This window comes from Lepidochelys kempii, chromosome 2 (genome assembly GCF_965140265.1).
Source record: "Lepidochelys kempii isolate rLepKem1 chromosome 2, rLepKem1.hap2, whole genome shotgun sequence".
Taxonomy (NCBI): domain Eukaryota; kingdom Metazoa; phylum Chordata; order Testudines; family Cheloniidae; genus Lepidochelys; species Lepidochelys kempii.
In genome coordinates, this window is record NC_133257.1 from 57,599,314 (window position 1) to 57,619,497 (window position 20,184).

At 43.5% G+C, this 20,184-nt stretch overlaps 1 protein-coding gene across 7 annotated transcripts in view; it reads right to left on the reverse strand.

The window, feature by feature from the left end:
• C2H8orf89 (chromosome 2 C8orf89 homolog) overlaps window positions 1-20,184 on the reverse strand; it is a 38,760-nt gene that overhangs the window by 10,908 nt on the left and 7,668 nt on the right. For 2 of the 7 annotated variants that reach the window (XM_073329389.1, XM_073329387.1), the window contains exons 3-6: window positions 18,353-18,513; window positions 17,035-17,191; window positions 15,137-15,238; window positions 8,653-8,763 (exon numbers count right to left, since the gene is read on the reverse strand). In XM_073329389.1, coding sequence (XP_073185490.1) covers window positions 8,653-8,763; window positions 15,137-15,238; window positions 17,035-17,191; window positions 18,353-18,513 — 531 coding nt within the window. Of the gene's footprint in view, window positions 1-1,615; window positions 1,957-5,959; window positions 6,025-8,652; window positions 8,764-15,136; window positions 15,239-17,034; window positions 17,192-18,352; window positions 18,514-20,184 lie in introns of those variants that run through there. The other 5 variants (XM_073329384.1, XM_073329383.1, XM_073329386.1 and 2 more) reach the window with 5 other exon arrangements.

Here is a 20,184-nt window from a genome sequence, read left to right on the forward strand (position 1 = left end):
AGGGAAAATACCATACAAGATCCAGAGCAGGCAGCATTTCAGTGGTCAGGGAAGTTTATTTTAAATCTGTATATACTTACTTGATTAGCATGCCCTAAGATCCTTCAAGTTGAATGATGCTATATAAAACATAAGATATAGTGTTCACCGATAGGAGAATGGCAATTGATATTCCAGTTGTTCTAATATTTGCTATCCCTTGCTTTTGTTGGATTTGGACAGAATAACTGAGAAAATATCAAGTTACAAACCAGGAAGGGGAAACGTCACCACTTTTACAATGAGATGACTGATGTCACTCAAACACTACAAGTCATTTTTTTCTTTGTATTGTAAAACAGGTATTGCAAGGGTGAGTTCCTGGAAGAGAAGCAGGGATTATCAAATTTCTAGTTGTACACAATACTTGACATATTGCTTTACCAGGCTTTATTAATGGCTTTTAAAGAACATTAGACATTACTTGTGCACTATTCTTTGCCTAGCAGGAAGTTTTTCTAATTACTTGCAGAAAATTAGCAGCATATTTTTAAAATAATGTTGGCCTAAAGTAGTTTGTGGCAGTTAAGGATTTCATTTCCTCTAAGCAGCAATCATCTATGTGGAGAGGACAACTGAGCTTTCAAGCTGCAGTTCTTAGGAATTGTTCCATCATGAATGCAGAATTTGCTCATTCTATTCGGAAACAGTTTTGGGGTTCGATCTTAGGGGATCCAGAGGAGACGACCCCTGGACAGTACGGCTCTTGAAGGAGCCATGGTTCTAGGGACTTCCCTACTTCTACCCCTCCAAAAGATACTTTGCCCTCTGATGGTATGAAGCAATCACAAATTAATATATAGACAAAATTTATGTTGGTTTCCCCAGAATGTTTGGGATGGGATGGGAGAAGGAGAAAATCCAGGGAAACCGCTCTCTCTCCTCTTGCCTATCTCCCACAATTATGAAGGTAGTCCCTCAGAGGAGCTGCCATAGGTTTGGGCAGGAGGAGGGAACATACTGTGGAGGAAGGATTTCCCCCTACCCCCTGGATCTCCTTAGTGCCAGATCAGTAGAGGAAAGTTTTATGAAAGGGAGGAAGCTCTGGGCCCAAAGTTTATTGATGATATACAAATAGTGGATTTTATATGGGAGTAACTATGCCACCCAGTGGAAATTTTTCTTCCTACTTAATTTTAGTGTGGGAAACAGGTTTCTTTGGTCTACTACAAACTCTGAAACAAGGCTCAATGAAAAGCAGACCTGTAAACAAATCTGCATACAGTTATTGCATCTTTAGTAAAGTGACCAAAACCAAATATGCTCATTATTAAATGAACAGTAATTGCATATATTAAACTAAAATGAGATCAGATCATAAAAATATATATATACACAATTACCCTTTTATCTAGTAGATAAGTAAACTTAAAGATTAAATGCACTATAGTTTCCACCATAGAAGTACACATGAAAAATAGGCATGTAGCTGGTTTTTAGTGGCAGAGTTAATACAATCAAAGGTCTGCTTCTCATTTAAAGATTAATATTTCAAGTCTACATTATATAAACTGTTATCCATATCTTTAAGACTCAAGTTATGACTTTTTAATGAAAAACACTGCATATTGCTCTGTATAAATATATAAAATGTTTATTAAATATATCACAAGATTTGTTATTCAGTTTTATTGATATTAAACAGGTTTTCAGGTAAATCATTTTTTAGCATCATACTGTATTTAAAAGCAAAGTTTTTGTATTTCAGTGAGCAAAACAATCTAAGCTCACAAAATAGCGTACACAAGAGCTTGTCTCTTGCCCATCAGCTTGTCCATGTTTCTTCTTTCTTGCCCCATTTCAATTTTTTGTTTTTCTCTTGACGTATAGTTTCACACTGAAATGATTTTATTTCAGAGAGTCTCTGTATATATTCAGGTGGAGCTCCTGCAAAAGGATCTGTAAAATGGTGATGACCTAAGGGGAGAAAAAACCCCCCACTGATTCTACCGCACTAAATCAGGTAGGTCTTAAGCACCTTTAATATGTCTTCAGCAGAGTTACTTGAGAGGTTGGTTTGTGTTTAATGAGTCACTTGTCTAACCCTAAAATTTGGCATTCCACTTTCAAATTAAAACATCAACATGGGGATGCAAGCTTCTAGAAAACAAGTCTTGACAGTATATGTATTTTTAAATGGTGAACATCAGTCAAATCCACATTGAAAGGGGCAGTGGACAAGCCAAACATATGTATGATACTGACATTTTTAACTATAATATTTTTGGCAAATTATGAAAAACTGATATCTGTCTGGTTTTCAGTCCCACTATTATTCATTTTTATCTTCTGTTACTTCTTTTCACATTGCTTTTTAACTCATCTACCACCACATGTAGAAATATTTTTACATAAGGGGCTTTTAATAGGAGGTACGCATTTCATCTGGAGACATTTTTATTTCAGTATTACAAATATTAAACTATTACACAGGATACTGCTGACAGATTAATTTGCTACCTACTAACCCTTCCAAGCAGTATAAATACAATTGTAGTTTGGAACCAAACTAACCTAAAACCAGTACTTGCTAGATCGATATTTCAGCATAACAAAGTTTAAGTGGCTAATGTGGTCAAGTGAGTTTAGAAGTAACACTTTCCAGAGATATCTTCTAATGAAAAAGTCACAACACAGATGTTTCATGTACTTGTTGGTAGTTATTTTCTTCCTCAAATATAGTGACACTGGCAGTCAGTGGGTTCATTCAAGTCATCTTTTCTCTGATCTCATCATACTGTTTAGAGCAGTGGGCCGAGGGATGTGCTGGCCGCCCTTCCCACAGCCCGCCTTGGCCTGGAGTGGCCAGTGGGAGCCACGATCGGCCAAACCTGCGGATGCGGCAGGTAAACAAAGCAGCCCAGCCCGCCGGGGCTTTCCCTGAACAAGTGGCGGCCCTAGTTTGAGGACCACTGGTTTAGAGACCACCATTCTACTCAGTGAAGCACAAGATTAGCAACCAGTAACTTCAGTTCTAATCCCAGCTCTGACAGAGATGTCCTCTGGCCTTGAGCCAGTTGCAGCCTCTGTCTCAGTTTCCCCATGTGCAAAATGTGGATAGTGGGAAGATTCTGTGAAGTCTACAGCTACAAAACACTTCATAAAGCCCTCTGAGTGCCAAGTATCCTCTATTATTGTAATCATTTTGTATTATTTAAATTTCTTCCAATCACAGCCATGAAAAAGTGAAATGTCATTGTCTCACAAATGACATGAGTATGTGTGTTATGTCACATTACTCTTTCCATACAGAGAACTATTCATGAAACTGAACTGACAAATGGAATTCTGAGCCCTCCCCCCCGCAAAAATCAAATCCATAGAAAAACCAAGAAACATTTATTCATGTGACTCTTCTGTCATCTTAGAAGAGAATAATTCCTAACAGTATACTCAAAATAAGTGACACTTAAAAATGAGAAAAGCTGGGTTGGATAATTGTAACTGCCAGCAAAAGGTGTTATTTCTTCATACACTTCACTGTAAACATTATCCCTTCAATAAATGTATGTAATCACTAGAACTTCAATAAGTTTTATCAGAGGGAACAGTTTTCAAAAGAACAACGAGGAGTCCGGAGGCACCTTAAAGACTTAAGGGATTTATTTGGGCATAAGCTTTTGTGGGTAAAACCCCCCCCAAAGAAGTGGTGTTTTCTACCCATGAAAGCTAATGCCCAAATAAATCTGTTAGTCTTTAAGGTGCCACTGGACTCCTTGTTGTTTTTGTGGATAAAGACTAACATAGGTGCTGACTTTTGGTTTTGCCGGTGGGTGCCCCATCCTGGCTCCGCCCCCTTCTCTAAGGCCCCGCCCCCACTCCACCTCTTCCTGCCACATCCTCCTAGACTCCCCTGAATGCCTCCTTCTTGCTGACCCCCGCCCCCATGCCTCCCACCTGCCGCTCACTCCTTTCTGCCCCCTCCTGCCTTAAGGGCGAGGTGCGTGTGCTGGAGGGGTGCTCTGCCAGTTTTGAGGGGAAGCTATTTTCAACATATTTGTACACTTTCATTCTAGTTATTGAAAGTGTGTCTATCACTGGTATCTCCCCTTCCTGATGTTTCCCAGTTCTTGCTCTCCACCTGTGTCCCTTTTCCCATCTCTCTCTGCTCCCCACCTCCTGGTGGCTCTGTTTAGTGCCCGCTCCCACCCACGCAGTCAAAGCAGCTCTGTCTCCCCCCAGCCCCAGCGGCCAGCCCAGAAACTGCTCACCCTGAGACAGAGAGAGAAATTTAATTCAACAGTCCAGCATAGAAATGGCCCATTCATTCATCCTGCTGGGTGGCTCCTGTGTCATTCCAGCTTCTCCCAGTCCCCAGGGCTGCAGCCCACCCCCACTTTGAAGCTTGCTTGCTGACTCCCTTATACACTCTGCAACTTTTGTGGGAGGGGAGCCCCTGGTGGGACCATGGCCAAAGGGGGTGGGGGTTGCTTCCTTCACTGTGCTGCAGCCGTCCAGCACCCTGAAGCAAGACAAGCTCAGGTGTCCCAAGGTGAAGCAAGGCAGCCTCTCCTGACTTGAAGCTGATACAGGGTGGTGGATGCAAGGGAAGGAATTCTCTAAAAGTTGCAGTGGGGGAGAGATGGATCCAGGGGAAGGAAATCAATCCTTCCTGATACAGGGAGGAGGGGATGCTGATCAGCAGAGGAGGGGATAAACTTCCTCTCTGGGAGGAAAAGCCCCTCAGGCAGGCTTGATCTGGGCGTGGGGGAGAGGGAGACAGTTTTGGGCTGGGCAAGCGTTACTTTCCCAGGCATGAGAGCCAGCCATGGAGAAGAGCCCATGGGGAGGATGTGGCTAGAAGCACTGGTGGGGTGTTGCCCCCTTCTGTCCCCTCCGCACACAGGGGAAGGGATGCAGAGCCCCGGGACCTAGGTCAGAACCGTAGGGGTTGGGAGCTCCCAGAGCCCACATGGGAGGGGTCCAGGCACAGGTAGTATCTGTGCTGGGGGAGGCTGCAGTGAAGCCCCTCTCACCTTTCATTATGGCTGGGCGCACCTGACTGGCTGGACAGGGCATGGGAGGGGACGAGCTCCTGGCCCCAGCCCAAGTTCACTCAGACACAATGGCAAAACTTTTCTTAAAGGAGCCATGTCTTTTTGGTTTGTCCCTCTGCCCAGCACTAAGGGGGTCTGCAGCTGGTTTCTCCTGGCTGGAGGGGGAGCACAGGTCCTGGGGCAGACACCAGGGTAGGCTGAGAATTTCCTCGAGAAACCCCATGGCCCATACTCCCCACAGCAGCCCCGAGGCCAGCCGAGAAGCTGCCCGCCCATCTCCCCCCCAGCTCCCTGCCGAGGGGCTGCTCACCCCATCTCCCGCACCCCTCCGCAGCTAGCCCAGAAGCTGCCATGCCCTGGCTGCTTGTCCCCCCAACCCAGCTCCCTCTGCCCTGAAAATTAAAAGGACTCACAGAAGCCCGCTGCGGACTTTGCGCCAAACAGCTGATTGGCCACAGACAAAGAGCTGCTGTCCATGCTAAATAGCTGATTGCAAGTTGCCAACAGCTGATCTCCCCGGTGGGTGCAGAGCACCCACGGAGTTGACACCTATGTAGACTAACACAGCTACCCGATAGTTTTCAAAAGGGGAATGAAAGCACAAGAAAGCTATAATGTAAAGCATTGACAAGTTAGGGCTTGTCTACAGCAACAGAGAGTTTTTGGCAAGCTGGGGGTATAATCCTCTTTCAAAGAGGACTAGATCAAAGCGCATTAACAAACTGTTAATGCATTTCAGCAGAGTCCACAAAGGCAGTTAGTATGTAACAGGCTAGGGTGGGGTAGATTCATACCCCAGTTGCCACAAACTAACTGTCCATGTAGATAAGCCCTTAGAGTTGCCTCTGCTACAACTCCTCAGTTCTAACAGCATCTGACAAGAGCTGAACACTAAAATCATACACAGATTATACATTTCTTACCAAACTTGTATCTGGGTCCCACTGGAAGTGAATATATGCTGGAAACGTGATTATTCTTCTTGGATCTATGGATGTCACAGTGAAAAGTCTTGAAATTAATATAGCTGAATAAAAAAAGCACCCACTTTATAGAGAGCACAAATAAAAAAATAGTTAGATTTATTCACTGTATGGAAAGTCATTAGTGTCTTTCCTAATCATGTTCCCAAATATCAGAGGGAGTTAAGAAAGACTGTTTTGTTGCTGAGAGGTTGAAAGGATTCTTGAAGTCTATAATTATTTTACATTTCCAGAGCCCTTTCCATCCAAATGCCTAAAAGTACTTTACAAATATTAATTCCTTAATACTGATATTCCTATTATCCTCATGTTGATGGTAAACTGAGGCATGGAAATTATGCTTTGTGGCATAGGCAAGTTTATCAGTGGTAGAGCTGGGAAAGGAACCCAGATCTGCTATAGGGCCCAGTACTCTAGATATAGGGCCCCTTTCAAAGTACCCACAATCAGCAAAATTTGAAAGGCTCAGAGGCAGAGACTATCAAATCAATTGCTACCACTATAGACAATAAAGAACAGCAAAGAAAAAAAAACCCTCCTAAATTTCATTGAATGGAATGGGAAGGATTAGTAACCAACTATTCTGGCTCGTTTCTGCAGACAGTACTTTTGGGTCAGGAGGTGGTCAGTCAAGCCAATCCACCTCCAAAAGTAACTATAAAGAACATTTTTTTGTTAGATATATAAAAATAGATGTTCTCTTTATGCCACCAGAGATTCCCCCTATAACACAGGAGTTTGTAGTTGTCCTCTTAGGACAGCCCTTCATACTACCAGAATGCACAAAGGGATTGAGCAGAGGGCTAGGATATATTCCTTGATGTTTAGGTCTAGTGAATATGAAGCCATCCTACTCTGGTATTTAAAATTAGATGGAACATATACAGTTAAAGTAGTAACCACATCTGTAGCCTTTTTAACTTTTTCCCATTCTGGAATTTTATTTCACCAGACTATAATGGCCTCTATGTTACTAATTACAGTAAGTAAAACGTTGAATACAAAGATGAGAAAGCATCCAGTTTTCTGCCCAATGTTTTACAAACAAGCCACTCCCTGGTCATTTGATTACAGACCTAAAAGTTGCAATACTACAACAAAAAAATTTCAAAAACAGACTCCAACAAGAAACTGCTGAATTGGAATTAATTTGCAAACTGGACACCATTAAATTAGGCTTGAATAAAGACTGGGAGTGGATGGGTCATTACACAAAGTAAAACTACTTCCCTATGCTTATTTTTTTCCCCTACTGTTACTCACACCTTCTTGTCAACTGTTGGAAATGGGCCATCCTGATTATCACTTGTGGCAAATTGCTGGCACTATGTTGATGGGTCTCATGCATTCTCTTCTTGGGAGTGGGGTGGTGGTTCAGGGCACCATTTTTGGCCCTGAACTAGGGTATTAACTGCCCCACTAGTGTCCTAGAGGAGGGGAGTGGAGAGGGAGGGTCCCAGCCCAGAGGCCCTAGGAATAGTGGTAAACCACTAGAACAAGCAGTTCCTTCCCCTGGGCTACTTCCCTCTCCTACCCTTCAGCTTGTGGAGCTTCCTGCTCTCCCTCTGCACAGGCCAGGTGTCCCTTTACCTAGGGTCTTGGTCTTCTTAGCCCACCGCAGCACTTCTCCAAACTCTCCTCTGCTTCCCTCCAAACTGCTCTCTGCTCCAACACCAATCCACTCTGTTTCAACTCCTCCAAACTGCTCTTTGCTCCAATGCCAATCCACTCTGCTTCAGCTCCTCCAAACTGCTCTCTACTCCCACATCAATCAATCCACTCTGCTTCAGCTCCTCCTCCTGTCTGGTTGAAGCAGGGGGGTTTTTATCATGTGACTGCTTCAAGTGCTCTAATTGGCTTCAGGTGCTTTAATTAATTTATAGAAAACTTTCTTCCCTCTATAGGGAATAAGGCTCCAAAAAAAGACTCTCCTGCTGCCCTCTGGCCATGTTGTATCACACACTGCAAAAGGTTTTTTTTTTTCCTCCTGCTGATAATAGCTCACCTTAACTGATCACTCTCATTATCGTGGGTATGGCAACACACATTTTTTCATGTTCTCTGTGTATATATATATATCTTCCTACTGTATTTTCCACTGCATGCATCCGATGAAATGAGTTTTAGCCCACGAAAGCTTATGCTCAAATAAATTTGTTCGTCTCTAAGGTGGCACAAGTACTGCTTTTCTTTTTGCTGATACAGACTAACATGGCTACCACTCTGAAATAAGTCACTAGAAAGTAACACAAGTGCATATATAAGAAACTTTTTGCCTGAGGAGCACAGAACAGTTTGATCTTTTCCACCAACATCCCTCCTCCCTCTATCTACCTTTTGTACAGATTCCTTTCCATATATGACTCTCTCCAGTGCTCTGCCATTTCAGGCCTTGTCTACACTTAAAGGATTTGCGGGTACAGACACACCAACAGAACTATACTGGCAACTCTCCAAGTGGAGATGTAGCTTACACAAGCAAAAAAGTTATTTTGACAGTAACGCTTAAACCACTGTCCTTCTGTTTCTCTTTTCCCCGATTCCCCCTTTCCTGTAGACATGCCATATCATGTATTTCTTTTCATAAGGAAACTGGAGTTACATTTCCTCCACCTCCACTAAAAATTCCTTACCTCAAAGCTCCTCTCTCTCCAGCTCCATCATGAATGGCTGGCATCTTCAGTGGACTTGGGTTCCAAGAATCTACTCCTCTCTTCTGTAGATCCACCACAGGTAAGTCTCCCCTACATAAGGAAGTAGTCCTCTTTCAAAAAGTGACTGAGAAGGGCACGATTTCTATTTCAATTGGTATTGCGAGGAAGGCTCTGCTGGTAATATTGATTTTCACCATTTATTTCCCCATCACTCCCATCCCTACTGTGATCCCATAAACAGTGTTTCCCAAATGGGGGATGCATTCTTTTGGGGGGCAGGTGAAGGACTAGCCAAACCTCTCAGTTATTCTCCAGAATCTTCATTTAAACAAACCAGACAGCTCTGAGGTGTGAACTGTCACATTTATTTCAACGGGTGCTCCCAGCCGCACCCCCTGCCCTTCCGAGGAGCTATCTCCCCATCCTCTTACTATAGCAGCAGCCCCGCTGGAGAACAGGGCTGGGGGTGGGGTGCTGCTGGGGGTTCTGCTCCTTCCCCCACTGGGAGAGGAAGAGTGGAAAGGAACAGAACACCGGCAGCTCCTCCAGCGGCTGTACCGTCTCAAGCCCCGCTCCCCCAGCCCTGTCCTCCGGCGGTACAGATGGAGCCAGAGGAGAGGCAGTTCCATGGAAGGGCAGGGGGAAAGGTGGTACAGCCGTGCCAGAGGAGGCTTGGGGTTACCAGTTCCTCCTGTGTCTTTCTGGTACTCCATACCAGTTATAAATATTGGAGAGTACCGCCTACTTCCACTGCTGTGTGGAACTGACATTGAAAATGGATTAAGCTAAAGTGCAAAAAGGCACTCTTAGTGCAGAATAAATGTGTCCATACAGGGAGCTAGTGCAGAAGAGGCCACTGTACTTTAAATTCATGTACTAGCTAATTCATGCTAACTTTCCTGAGAATTCCCTGTCTAGGCAAGCCTATACATTTGGTTTTGAGGAGTATCCAACATGTGGGAAAATTGAGTAAATTTTTTTGTTGAGAGGTGTGGGGCTGGAACTAGGAAAGAAGGAACTGGCAGTATCTAAGGGTATGTCTATAAAGCAGCTGAAAGGTGTAATTCTCAGCTGGGATAAAGGTACACATGCTAGCTCGGATCAAGACAGTGTGCTAAAAATAGCACTGTGGCCACGATAACATGGGTGGTGGCTTCGGCTAGTTACCTGAGAACATACCTAGAATCCTGGACAGGATTGTATTCTGGTGGCTATCACAAGCTGTGAAGCCACACTGCTACTTTGAGGCTATAATCCTCAGTCAGAGTTCGTGTGCCTATGTCTACCCTCACTGGGAATTACACCTCTCAGCTTCAGTGCAGACACACCCTAAGACAGTGGTTCTCAAACTTTTTTACTGGTGACCACTTTCACACAGCAAGCCTCTGAGTTCGACCCCCCTTATAAATTAAAAACATGGGTTTATATATTTAACACTATTATAAATGTTGGAGGCAAAAGAGGGTTTGGGGTGGGGGCTGACAACTTGCGACCCCCCATGTAATATCCTTGTGACCCCTTGAGGGGTCCAGACCCCCAGTTTGAGAACCCCTGCCCTAAGAGATACTAAGTCAGTGCCAACAGTGGTAAACATTTGAGAACTTATTTTTGCCCCCATTATGAAGTATATAGAACCTGAAGAATATAGTTAATCAAAGACAGAATATCTGTCTAACATAAACTTTCTTAAAAACTAATACTTCTGTCAAGGGTGGAAAGAACTGGGATACAAAAAAGAAGAAAAAACAAAACACTTTCTGTAGTAGGTTCTCCACAGGCCACAGGAATGAATACCCATTAAGGACAACAATGTGTTAAAGTAGAAAAGGACAGTGAAGGGAATGCGGTGTGGTGGTTAGAATACAGGATTGCAAGTCAGGAGTCAACTCTGCCATGGACTTGTGTGTCCCGGGTCAAGTCTCTTCACCTCTCTTCCTTAATTTCCCCACCTATAGGAAGGGGATATTATTTATTTACTTCATATGAGCCTGCTTGCTTAAGGTTTTAAAGCACTTTGAGATCCTCTAAATTATGGTATAAAAATGCAATGTATTTATTAAAGTAAGATGGGAAAAGCTGTGAGGGGAAGAGCTCACATAGAAGTTAGGTCTGGGGACACTTCAGTTATCTGATCTAAGATAGAATTTATATTTCTAAGATGTAAAAGCAGCTCTTTCCAGATAGTGATCATCCCTGAGTGGGACTTTCCATAGTGATCTCATATTGAAGCCTGCCCACATGAGAGGATTGGGCCATGCTGTATGTATTCAGGTAGAAGGACCATCTAATTAGTCCCCACGCTACGAAGGTAGTCCTTGAAGAAGAGTAAGTGAGAATTGCCTCATCAAGGTCAAGACTGCAGAAGAGAGTGTGCTCTCTCGATCTACCAACAATCTGAAGCTAAGTGCCCCTCCTATTCCCCTTGGGCAGACCACCCAGGGTAACAGGATAAGAAGACTCCAGTTGTTGGCTATGCGAGTCTGATGAGCCTACTGCTATCCAAGACCCCCTCAGTGGTGCCAAGAGCTCAGATCAAGCTACTACATTGCCTGGCTCTAGTAACTGCAGCAACTAAGATCCCGAGACCACAAAGCAAAGTTCAAATTCTTTTTTTAGGTTTTGTCTTAAGGGAGGGGTGCCTCCTTATTCTATTAGGGTGTGAATGTATCAGGTCTGAAACCTGAAAAGTAAACCCCAAGTCCGCCATCTAAATTGGTAATGTCTCTGAGGTAAAAGACCTGTTATACAGAGCTGCTATTTCAGCCTTATTCAGTAATCATCTCTGTTCTGTGGTATTTGTGTGAAGTGGGAAACGAGTAAGAGACTAGAATAATAGCTATCATAGCAACAGAAAGTTTTAAGGAGGAAGCAGAGTAGCACTGAGGTTGTGGACAAAGAAATTTGGTCTCTGTATGTCCTTAAGACTAGATGAGTGCAGTTTACCTCTCTGTGCAATCTCCCCAGGAGCATAGCTATAGGTGGGCCTGCGTGGACCATGGCCCACTCACTTAGCATCCAGCCCCCCCTCTCGCCCCCACCCTGGCTCTGGCCCCAATGCTTGCCCCGCTCCGTCAATTCGCCCAACGCTCCTGCAAAGGTCCAGCCAGGGAGCAGGGGCTTGCTCCACTCTGCCTGCCTGGTGCTCCTCCCAGGGCTGGGTGTAGGGTGATCAGACGTCCCAATATTTAGTTGTCTGTCCTGCGTCCTGACCGATGTATGGTCGGGACACCATTTGTCCTGATATTTTGCTTTGGCAGCACTCCGGCTTTTTTCTTTCTTTTTTTTTGCTTGGGGCGGCAAAAAACCTAGAGCCTGTGGCTGCCCCCCAATGTGTCCCAATATTTTGTTCTTGTCATCTGGTCACCCTAGCTGGGCGGGTGGAGCAGGGCAAGCCCCTGCACCCTGACACTGTGCCCTGGCTGGAGCACCAGGCAGGCAGGTGGAGTGGGGCAAGCCCCCACACCCTGACCCCACTCCCAGGCTGGAGCGCTGGTGGGGCAGGTGGAGTGGAGCAAGCCTCTGCACTCCCACCCCGCTTCCCGGCAGGAGCACTGGGCGAGCGGAGCAGGTGGGGTGCAGGAGTGCCCATTTTTCCTGGGCCCCAGGTGGCCCAGTGGCTAATCCACCACTGGGAGGAGGGTGAGAGAGCGTGCGGCTGCCATTGGTAGAGGAGATCTTAAAAAAAGGTAGGATCTCCTGCCGTCTGGGGGAGCTGGATCCGGTGAGGGACGGTGGGACCTGGAAGAAAGCCAGGAGCTGTGTGCGCTGGAGAGCAGCGTCTCCTCCCGGAGCTGGGTGCATGCCCGGGGCCCAGGGAACCCCTGGCCAGAGGGTCCATCCATCATCCCCTGCAAGCCTGGCTGCAGGGGGTGGGGGGGAGGTGGGCCCCCCATTCCTCCTGCTCTCCTAACACCCCCCCCATAGTTGCCTGCCCACCCAAATATGTCATGCTGGCTATGCCACTGAATCTCTCTCAGTCATTATCTAAACTCAAAACTGATAGTCACATCCTAGGAGGGTGGTGAAGCACTGGAATGCATTACCTAGGGAGGTGGTGGAATCTCCTTTCCTTGAAGTTTTTAAGGTCAGGTTTGACAAAGCCCTGGCTGGGATGATTTAGTGGGGGATTGGTCCTGCTTTGAGCAGGGGGTTGGACTAGATGACCTCCTGAGGTCTCTTCCAACCCTGATATTCTGTGGTTCTACATTTGGTGAATTGATTTCACAGTCAAGACAGGATCCCTTGGTTGGGGTTGTTGGATTAAAGGACAACAACTACCTCCTTCAGTCTCTTGATTAAATAAAAGCAATTTTTCCTTGGCTCAGCCTCATGATATAATTTGATTACCTGGTTATTAATTTGATGATTTGATAAATGATCATCTAAGCTATTTAGAGACAGAAGGTGGATGAAGTAATATCTTTTATTTCCCTAACTTCTGTTGATGAGAGAGAGAGAATCATAGAATCATAGAATATCAGGGTTGGAAGGGACCCCAGAAGGTCATCTAGTCCAACCCCCTGCTCAAAGCAGGACCAATTCCCAGTTAAATCATCCCAGCCAGGGCTTTGTCAAGCCTGACCTTAAAAACCTCTAAGGAAGGAGATTCTACCACCTCCCTAGGTAACGCAGTCCAGTGTTTCACCACCCTCTTAGTGAAAAAGTTTTTCCTAATATCCAATCTAAACCTCCCCCACTGCAACTTGAGACCATTACTCCTCGTTCTGTCATCTGCTACTATTGAGAACAGTCTAGAGCCATCCTCTTTGGAACCCTCTTTCAGGTAGTTGAAAGCAGCTATCAAATCCCCCCTCATTCTTCTCTTCTGCAGGCTAAACAATCCCAGCTCCCTCAGCCTCTCCTCATAACTCATGTGTTCCAGTCCCCTAATCATTTTTGTTGCCCTTCGCTGGACTCTCTCCAATTTATCCACATCCTTCTTGAAGTGTGGGGCCCAAAACTGGACACAGTACTCCAGATGAGGCCTCACCAATGTCGAATAGAGGGGAACGATCACGTCCCTCGATCTGCTCGCTATGCCCCTACTTATACATCCCAAAATGCCATTGGCCTTCTTGGCAACAAGGGCACACTGCTGACTCATATCCAGCTTCTCGTCCACTGTCACCCCTAGGTCCTTTTCCGCAGAACTGCTGCCTAGCCATTCGGTCCCTAGTCTGTAGCTGTGCATTGGGTTCTTCCGTCCTAAGTGCAGGACCCTGCACTTATCCTTATTGAACCTCATCAGATTCCTTTTGGCCCAATCTTCCAATTGGTCTAGGTCCTTCTGTATCCTATCCCTCCCCTCCAGCGTATCTACCACTCCTCCCAGTTTAGTATCATCCGCAAATTTGCTGAGAGTGCAATCCACACCATCCTCCAGATCATTTATGAAGATATTGAATAAAAGAGAGAGAGAGAGAGAGAGAGAGAGAGACAGGCTTTCAAGCCCCACAGCGCTCATCTCTCTCTCACCAACAGAAGTTGGTTCAATAAAAGATATTACCTCACTCACATTGATTCTCTAATATCCTGTGACTGACACAGCTACACCTACACTATATATCTAAACTAATGTCACTGTTAACTCATTGATCTACTGATTTAATCTCAATTGTGACCTTAATTGATTATTGTATTGTTTCATTCTTAGTTTACTAAAGTTATAGTAGTTTTAGCCCTATCAATATATTTCTTCAATCTAAATATGTGCTTATTTATTCTTTTTAGTAAAAGACATAAAAAGTACACAGACGTGGTTCTTTCAAAATGCAACATGGGTCCAGAATCACAAGGAATAAGGTAAAATTAGCCATATTATCTGAGAACCACTTGGCTCTCTTCCTAAATTAAAACATTTGTCCCTCACAAGCAATATTGCACTATAAACTGAAAGTCTAAGAATTCAAATTCTGGAATATTGCCAGGGCACAGAGAATGTACTGCTAGAGCAAAATGATTTTGTTTGGTGTTATGGAAAATAGGACATAAGTTTTACTTATTAGCATGCATTAATTAATTTGTATTTGAAAGCTGGAGCAATTAGTCTCCATCACATCCAGAAGAAGCCACCAATCCAGTTTCTTAATCACAGAAATAAAAGGTGGCAACATTTCATATTGGAGGAAGGGAGACAAGGTGGGTGAGGTAATATCTTTTACTGGACCAACTTCTGTTGGTGAGACAAGCTTTTGAGCTTACACAGAGCTCTTCTTCAGGTCTGTGTAAACTCAAAAACTTGTCTCTCTCGCCAACAGAAGTTGGTCCAGTAAAAAATATTACCTCACCCACCTTGTCTTTCTAATATGCTGGAACCAACATGGCTACAACAACACTGCATACATATTGGAAAAAGGCAGTTAAGAACCACATTACTAAGATCTCTTGCATATTCAGTAACTTAAAACCTTTCCTTAACTTTTCAGGGAATGGTGATACATAATAATTTAAAATGGAGACGTACCTTTTTTTGCAAAACTCGTATCCTAAGTACTGTGATGAGGTCTGTGGAAGTATGTATGAAGTTGGCACACAGATATGCTCATTATCATCTTTACTATAAGAGCTAAAAACAATCAGAACAAGATTTAAACAGATAACAGAAGTCTGTACTGAAATGATAATCCATTGTATAACATGCTTCCCTAAATACCATCCCAGAACAAAGATAATTAACATTGTGAGATGACGTGTCTGAAATAAATATCCTTTAAGTAGCATTTTTTATTATAAAATAATAGAATAATTATGACTAAATTCCAGCTACAGTATGTTATGAGAGACAGTCCAACAAAAATTTCAATTATGGATGAATTTCTGGCAAATTGTTTTAAGTAGTAAGAATGCATGTATGAAAGGCCACTCTTGTTTACTGAGAAGAGATTACATTACTTTGTAATTAATTATTGTTTGCTTTATCATTATCAAGAACAATGATTCAGAAAAGATTCATTGGCATGAGCGAGTTGTAACAAAAATATGAAGTGCAATATGTGCTTATGTTAGCAGAATATTACATATACTGAACTTAGTTCTAAACAGCATATTTTTAGGAACTTAGTGTGTTGAAAACTAAGTACCACATGCTATTTTCGCCATTGTTTACCAATCACATTTATTTATTTATTTCCAGAAGTGACTACAGATAGACAGCTTATCCACCCATGGCAGCAGTTTGTAAACCATACTGAAGACCACAAGAAAAAAGTCCCAGATAAAGGTACTTTGTGGATAGCACTGGTGTAATTACAAGGAGGGGACTTGTCCTCCTCACATCTTTTAGATGGGGGGGGGACCAAGGGATGGGAGACAGGGAAGGGAGTGAAGAGAAACATATTTGTTAAGAAAAGTTACTCCCCTGCTTCGTTATATATGTAAGCTTGGTGGACTCCTGTGTAGGAAGCACTTAGTCCCAACTGAAGCAAACAGAGATCAATTATTAGATACAACAGAAGCACAGACAATATAGTAAGAACACTGTGAGACAAAGCAAAATGCTGAGAAGGAAGATTGAAATATTGGAAAATTAACTTCAAGGTAATAGTCTTTCTTATACAATGACGATTGAACATCTGGTCACTGTTAATAGAGAAGATGTTCTCTGTATCGAAAAGGCATTCCTGATGCCTAAAGGAGGTATGAACTAACTTACTATCTTGACTAACATAAAAATTAGTTCTAGAGGGCTAGACCTAAGATATAAGGATAGAATTATTTCAGAAATGTGTCTAGAAAGGTACTTTCTATAAGGACAGTAAGAGATCTACATATTTCCAGATGTGGATCCTCTTTTTCCAGTCAAAAGGATTAACTTATTTTCTATTGAAGAAATCTTCTATTTAGCAGAACGCAGAAGCATCATTGCTCTTCACAGCTACACTTGAAATTTACTAGGAGGACAGCTTTATTTCTTGTGATTCTGGTAAGGTGATAAAACTGCTGATTGCCCTCTAGCAATGGCTTCAAGTCTGACATTGGGCCATGATACAGAATTAATATTGAGTTTGAGTGTCAGTGAATTAATAGTATACATGGGATGTGCCTTGGAACCTACTTTGGATTTGGAAATAAGACAATCTTTGCTTTATTGCTGCATTGACTCAACAGAAGTACATCCGTAGAATTATCTATACTTTGTATGTTATTCTTCTGCATTACTCAAGGCTGATGTGGGAACATAAACTACAAGTTTCACTTCCCACTCTCTCCAGCAAATACTAATTTGACAAAGCTATCAAATACCTGGACTCTTTTGCAACTCTTTTCAGAGGCAATATGCCCAGGGTGCACTTTGATTCTAAAAAGCTAAAATGTTCTACAATAAATACTTTTTCTATGAAAACATTGACTATGGACATATACCCAGTTGGAAATGGTTTAGCAGCACCATATGCAAATCCTTTTTTCATCTGCAGAATAGGAGATAGGCTTTCTTGATAGCTCTGGACTTCCTGAGTAAGGTTTGGTATTGCAGTACTCTCCTCGCAGTCTCTCAAGTCAAAGGTTGAAGAGTATTCTGCTTAAAGTAGATATTCACAGAAGTGTACATAAAATATTAAAATCTGATCATAATTAGAACACACATTAAGGAGTATAAATGAGATGAGTTAGTTAAGCTCCTTTTACTAAATATGAAATCAGTAGAGATATATCATTGGGAGAAAAAACACTTGGGTTGTTTGTTTTTAAAAAGTGAGGCCATTTCACAAAAACTGCATGTCTCAGTCAATGCATGGTCATATGAAACCCTTAGAAATACCAGGAAATGCAAGGTACATTAGTAATTAAATCTTGCTCCTCCTGAAATCAATGGTTAAGGCTGTGAGTTTGTCACGGAGGTCATGAAAGTCACAGATTCTGTGACTTTCCGTGACCTTCGTGACTTCTGCAGTGGCTGGTGCACCTGGCTCAGGGGCACCTCAGGCGGATCCGCCAATGAGAGCTGAGGGGGTGGTGCCTGAAGGCAGAGGCAGCGTGCAGAGCTGCCTGGCCACGCCTCCACCTAGCAGCTGAGTGAGAGGGATGTCACTGCTTCCAACGAGGCCCCAGGTAAGCCCCACCCAGAGCCCACCTCACTCCATCCCATGCCTGAATCCCCTGCCCCCTCCCACACCCAAACTCTGCTTCTGCTGCGGGGGAGGTGGGGGGAAGGCACGGAGTCAGGTAGGGAGCCTATCGGCCCCACCAACCTCACCCCCCTCAGCACCAGTGGGGGTCCTGAGCCACACGCCGCCCCACCCCCAGTACCTGGGCCTCCCTCCCATGGCACCTGCAGGGCCCCCAGGCAGCCCCGCCCCGCAAGTTTTAGTCTCAGATATTTTTAGTAAAAGTCTTGGGCAGGTCAGGGGCTGTGAATTTTTGTTTATTGCCCATGACCTGTCCGTGACTTTTACTAAAAATACCCATGACTAAAATGTAGCCTTATCAATGGTTAAATTTCTATTAACTTTAAAAGGAGAAGGATCAGATCCTTATAAAGAAAAGACACACAGAACAGACTGATTATGTAGAAGCCTTAATTAAGGGGCTCTATAGGGCTGTGAATGCCAAAAATTAAGCTTGGAGAAATGCAGCACTAGAAGTTCTACTCTCCCCCACACATTTGCGGCACTGGAAAGAACAGCTTCTTAGTCAAGCTAACTACACTATAGACCATAAAATGACAAGCTCAATCATTTACCTTTTTTTATCCTTTCTGTCTTTAACAATGCGCTCCTCCAGCTCCTTTCAAAGGGAAAACATCCTAATGATCTTCCTGAGGCGTCATTATTCAGATATTTGTGGTCAGACATTAGACTTGGCATTTTTTGTTCTTTTGATGCCTGAGATGAAAGTGATCTGCTGTTTCAGATATGAAATGCAAAAGATACAGTGGATGCAAATGCATGTTTAAAGAGTAAGGTGATTGATGTTTTTCAAAAGTTACAAATCGTGTTGCCAACATACATAGATACTTTGAATCAGGACTTCTCAAAATACATGGGAAATTACCCATAAGTGGACTGGAAGGGGGAAGCCCTGCTGACTGAACAAAACAAGTAAGTAAAATCCTATGGGCACTAGGACCCAGCAGGAGTGTGAGAAAGAGATGGAAAGAATCACTTATTCTCCATCCAACTCCTGCCTCCATACTACCCCATTCCCAACCCTTGCTGCAGGTTCTCAGCCATTTCTTCCTCACCGCACACCACATTCAGCTCCAGGAGAAGGAAAATATTACTTCAAGAGGCTGTTTAGCTGGCTCCATCACCTCTTTAAGCCGCAAAACTCCCATTCCTTAAGGCTGTACATTATGGAAGGCAAAACAGTCTCAGGCAATAGACAGTCACAGCCCCTCTTCCCCCAACCTTTTTGCATGTATGCCAACTGCCAATAGCCCCACAAAACCCCCAAACCATCTGGAGTTTTTTGCTATCAGTCTAATTTCACAATTTTTGTAGCAACAAAGGACTGTGGGATTGGGTGGGTTGCCTTAAACTAATCTGGTTTTGGATCCTTAGTACAAAAAGAGTGAGAATCATGGGCTTGAAAAATAATATGAAATGTATTTGATTTATTAAGAGAGAGCTTTAGTAATGTGTACTGAATGCTCAAGAACCAGGGTCAGTTTTTTTTTTTAATAGTGAAAACAACTTTTTCTGGTCACAAATATACAATCCTGCAAATCGCTGGCTGCCACTGTGTATCAGCATCTATGGCGGTGGTAGTGTTGTCAGCCACTACAAAACCCCATGGAAAAAGTTACCTGTCCTATTCAACCTCTAAAGGTAACTTTGCATCCCAATCAAGAACCAAAGTGGATGGTCATTTGGCCACATCCTTACTCCATCCACCCAAAAATGAGTCAAAGAAAAAGGGGCATAGATTTGTGACCAGAAAACACTCAAAAGCTTTTCTTCCACCCACCGAGATAACAGCAGAGAGCTAATGGAACATTGAGGCTACTGAATACAAGCTACAATATGAAAATACAGGAGAAGGACTTTTCAGTGGTTAGGATGCTGGTCAGGGCCTGAGAAGAGCTGGGTTTTATTCCCTGCTATGCAGAGGTGAAAGTAACTTAACGGACTTACAACACCAGCAGGACATCTACCACATCTTTGTTGACTTCAAGAAGGTGTTTGACAGAGTATGGCATGAAGCTCTCTGGGCAACCATGAAGAAGTACAATGTTGGTTGTAAGCTTATTCTTACCATTAAACAACTGTATGCCAAGGCCAGCAGTGAAGTTCTCATCAATGGCACAATAGGAGAGTGGTTTTGCACGACTGTTGGAATCCGGCAAGGCTGCCTTCTTTCGCCCACACTGTTCAATGTCTACTTGGCGCGCATAATGACTGATGCCTTAGATCACTTTTGCATAGTACGCATTGGGGGGCAAACAATCTCAAATCTTTGGTTTGCTGATGACATTGATGGCCTGGCAGGCAGCAAAGATGAACTTGCAACTTTGTGAAATGACTGGATGAAACCCTCCTCAAAATATGGCATGGAAATCAATGCAGAGCAAAC